General features: G+C 29.3%; 1 protein-coding gene across 2 annotated transcripts; it reads right to left on the bottom strand.

Annotated features, from left to right (window-relative positions):
* Positions 1-1,313: 1,313 nt before the first annotated feature.
* On the bottom strand, positions 1,314-3,185 carry LOC148611043 (myeloid differentiation primary response protein MyD88-like). Of its 2 annotated transcripts, none has more exons than XM_088591105.1 (4): positions 3,063-3,185; positions 2,595-2,789; positions 2,218-2,309; positions 1,314-1,860 (listed from the first exon to the last, which is right to left on the bottom strand). In XM_088591105.1, exons 2-4 carry the CDS (start codon positions 2,786-2,788, stop codon positions 1,640-1,642), a joined length of 507 nt encoding a protein of 168 aa, XP_088447231.1. In that variant the 5' UTR covers position 2,789; positions 3,063-3,185; the 3' UTR covers positions 1,314-1,639. The 2 variants fall into 2 exon arrangements, with proteins under 2 accessions (XP_088447231.1, XP_088447230.1); XM_088591104.1 differs by having other exon boundaries at positions 2,980-3,123.
* Positions 3,186-4,393: the final 1,208 nt, after the last annotated feature.

Here is a 4,393-nt window from a genome sequence, read left to right as displayed (position 1 = left end):
AAAAGAATACAAAATTTTAAAATTTAATTAATAATCTAACTGGTAGGAATAACATAAGTTAAGGATAAAGATATATATTAAAAACTTTTGACGACAATATTAACTGGTAATACACAAAATAAAAAGTTTTGCTGTAATAGGGCACATATTGTGACAATAGATTATTATTGCTTTTATGGAATAGGTTGAAGTAAGTATGTACTGGATAGTAAAGAATAAATTATCGTAGTTGTCTACTGAAGTAGTTGAAAGATAGGACCTCTCCCCATAAAACTCTCCTTAAAAGTATTACCTTAAAATAGATTGAAAAATAAATAATTACGTAACTATAAAAAGTTTTGATAAGCAAAATACGATAAATACTCCTACTTTTTTGTTATCAAATGTACTTTATAGATACATAAAACAAGCTTATCGTTCATAACTTCCTCTGCATTTTTGTCAATTTATGTCATTCGATGACACATATTGTGGTGATATAAAAAGCAAATACATTGTCGCGCGTCAATAATTAGTTTATGACATTGTACTTTACAAAACAAGCATTTCTCACTTCGTCACGCTTTGCTTCAATGTTTGGACAGTTTGAAAAAAAAAAAAAACGGTAAAAATACACATAATTGTCAAATAGTAATATATAAAAATTCGGAAAGAAACTTACAAACCATTATGTGGTTGAGTACACGAAAGTTAGAAAGTAATATCCCCTATCAAGTTAAACTACGATTCAATCATGCATAAAGGTGCAAACACTATACATCCTATTACATACCTTTTCTAATTCAATTAGGTTAATAACCCTTGTGAGAAAGTATTGATTTCATTCGTTGTATATGAACGAACGGTTTGATTTTAAGGTAGGAAATTACAAATTAATAGCTTGATATTTCTTTGAAATACTAATATATCATAAGGATGCACCCCTATCAAGTATGTATCACGAAGAGGATGTGAAAGGTTACTTCTCGTTCCTTTCCTGGAAAATAGGATCTGGCGTAGACAGGTATTTGGTTTTTTTTTTGGATTCGGTTCCTTTGTATGAATGTATAGCATTAAAATTTTTTGGATACCATTGTATCATTTGTTTGTGTTTGTGAGGAATTTCTATTTTGTTGTCTATTTTACAATGGTAAAATATAATATTCAGAAGTATACTAATGATACGAAATATATCTGATTTGATCAACATCCTTAATTGAAATATTACTATTTATATGTTTGATGTTTGTAATGGTATATATATGTGCTATCAATTTTAATACCAAGTATATATACCGTATTGTTAAGACATAAGGACTAATGAAAGCTATACAATCATTTCAAGTATTTATTCATTTACATATATATTGTAAAATTAACAAAACAAGTGTAAAATGTAAACAACAAAAGTTATCACAGCTAGATATGCACATAGTCTTTGAAATGATGCAATTGCACACAAATCAACAATGAACACGGATTCCCGACCCACGTATATAGATAACTCCTTTCTGGCGACTAGATTTGCAACATGATGATTGTCAGTTTCTTTAATTTGTTTTTGCATACAAAAACCAAAATTATCAAATCGGAGACAACCATCATTCAGACAAAGCACCTACAGTAACACGTGTAAAACTATAATTTCAAGTTTCTTTAGCTACAACCCTTTCAGTAAATCTGGAAGTCCTCCTCTTCTAGATTCCTTAGATTTTCCTTTTTGGCGTTGAGTCTGTGCTGTTTGCAATGATAATGCCATTCTCTGCCATACCCAGCATCGCATGTCAAGTTTTGTAAAATCACAAACAGTTACAGATTGTAAAATTGTAGGCATTTCACATTTTTCAATCATTATCGGGATGACTTTATTGTTTCTTCCGGCTGAAATGCAAAAATAATATTTATAAAAATTTATAAATGTAATCATAAATTGGGAATTTAATGGAATTTTTTTATGACGTTTGTAGAAAATCCCTTTTTTGTTTTGATCAGAAACTCGGTAATATCAAATAATAATGAGTAAATAATAAAAATTGCGGACACATATTTCCTTGATAGAAGTTGGTTAACTTTTATATGAAAGACTTTAATCAGACGTTTAAATTCCTCTTTATAGAATGCAGTAATTGACATGAAAGTTTTAAAGATCTATATTTTTTGTTCGTCGTATACTGTTGTTTAGGCGGTATACATTTATTTTCTACTACGTATTTAAGAGGAGTTGTTTTAAATACTTACATGGATATTTAGCGTGTATTAGAGACAGTAAAAAACTTGTAACATCAGACTGCAGTAAGTTTGGTGATACTACAACAACAGCAGACGTACATCTGGAAATAATTTAAAACAATGAAACCCTGAAGATGTGAATTTAAAATAAAATTTGTATCAAAATGACTTCAGAAACTTTATTTCTTTTTTTAAATATTATTTTCAAACAAACAATTGCATTAAATTTATGTTCAGTCATAAGTTATTTTTACTGCTAAAAATGCGTATTTGCTTCAATTAAAGTTTAGAAATAATAAAAGGGGCGTAGATTAATGTGAAATATAAGCCAAAAGAAACGATAAGCTTCGAAAATAAAATTACTTAATAAAATATTTCTTTTGTACCTTTTAGTAAGTATCTCAGCAAGGATTTCTATTTCATTATTTTCAGTTGAATGTAAATCTCTCCATGGTAAGAACAATTTAAAGTTGTATTTAGGTCCTTCTAGTATCATTGCCATCTCCTGTACAAAAGCTAGATCTGTTCCTTCGGGGTTGTGGATAACAAAGGCATCATAGTGTTCTACCATTCTACCCATACTGGAAATAAATATCAAATGTTACAATAGTAACCAAAACAAAATACAAATAAATTTTGAAATGTTCTACATTTTTATTCAAATTCAAATAAGAGATTTACTATTTGCAAATTTGAAGTCTATTTAAAGTTTAAGCAAGCAATAAGAAAATATTTAAAATATAGAAAATCATGCATCGTTCCAATACTTACTCTAATAATGTATATGTAGCTATAAGAGAGATACTCTGTTAAACTGTTATTGCTCGTTTGAAATGAGAATGAGTTGTACTTACAATATATAATGTTACAAAAACAATAGTGTAACTATAAATATTAATACTGAAAATACTTGTGTATTTATAAACGCAGGTTTAAATGGACCTTGTCGTCCAATCAAGGGTAAGCAAAATGTGATTGGCTGTCGTTTTGAAAAGGTTAAAGTATGTTCATACGGAAGTTATTCACGCACTCGAAATCACATTTTTATTAATATGGGATTTTTCCCTTGACAAGGACCTAGATCGATAAAAATATTTTGAACAAAAGAATTATGGTTTGTTGACATTTAAGAAAGTACCGAAGAACATAGTATATCGGTCATTGACCACAAAAATATTAAGTCGATGTGTTTGTATAGGAGGACGTTCCGAATACATCAGGACGTTAAGTTTATCTGAATACTTGGAAATTGACTCTATACCTGGTGTTTAATACTACAGTCAAGTAATTGATAAACAAAAAGTGTTAATTTAATTGACATAATATGGATTTGGACTGTTAAATCGCATTTGATATGGTATACTTTTAATGAAGTGTAAACAATATTCTTAAGGTATCAACAACTCGAACGTAAATTTACATTGAGGATTTCCGGAGTTTCGGATATATCTAGTAGAAAATTTTCTGTGTATTTTATGGACGTACACAATGATTATAACGTAATTTTCAAGTAAGGTAGGACTTATTGGAAATTCGATGAAGTGTTTATTTATGTCAATTATCTATCGTATTCAATAAACACTGAAACTTTGCATTATATTTCTATTATGAACATAAAAAGGAACGGGAATGATAGGTGAAGCGGGAATTTATCGATTGTTTTGTGTATGTATTTGACAGTTCTAAATCATTAAATCATTAAAATGTCCAGTAAGCGAAAAATATTCATGGATTTTCAGGTTGCAGTTACAGTTCGGTTCCATATATATATGTGATTATGGCCCATCTAAAAACTTTCAAACTGTATTATGTTTTGTTTAAACATCTCCTCCACTGAGTCTTTTTGTTTGATCTGCAGGGCTCAATTATTCATATTTTTTCATGCTTTCATAATAATATTTCCTCAAGAGTTATAAAGTAGAGCTATATAGAACTGTTTACGCAGCAAAACTCTCTAGATCAATATTAACTGGATTTTCAAGACTTGACTACATAAAAAAGATGTTCCCGCTTTTTTCTTTAGGCATGAATTTAAATCAGCAAAATGGTTCACTTCTTGCAAATATCAGCAACTGTCAACCATTTCGAATCACCAGTTCACTTTGGGTTTTTTTTATTTGCGCTGTGCTCATCATAATTCGTCTATTTTAATTGTGAGCGCCTGGTTTTGTTATTTCCGCGGGAT

Source organism: Perna viridis, chromosome 7 (assembly GCF_037379345.1).
Source record: "Perna viridis isolate PV_CMFRI_1.1 ecotype Kerala chromosome 7, ASM3737934v1, whole genome shotgun sequence".
Classification (NCBI taxonomy): domain Eukaryota; kingdom Metazoa; phylum Mollusca; class Bivalvia; order Mytilida; family Mytilidae; genus Perna; species Perna viridis.
Note: the sequence above shows the minus strand (reverse complement) of the source record. Positions and strands in the feature narration are given on the sequence as shown.

Excerpts from the sequence above, each read along its gene's own strand:
- LOC148611043 (XM_088591105.1), bottom strand. The coding sequence starts at position 2,788 with ATGGGTAGAATGGTAGAACACTATGATGCCTTTGTTATCCACAACCCC. Across the intron at positions 2,310-2,594 it reads GCTGAGATACTTACTAAAAG|ATGTACGTCTGCTGTTGTTG; the intron begins GTACAAAAGAAA and ends AATTATTTCCAG. Across the intron at positions 1,861-2,217 it reads AATACACGCTAAATATCCAT|CCGGAAGAAACAATAAAGTC; the intron begins GTAAGTATTTAA and ends TTTGCATTTCAG.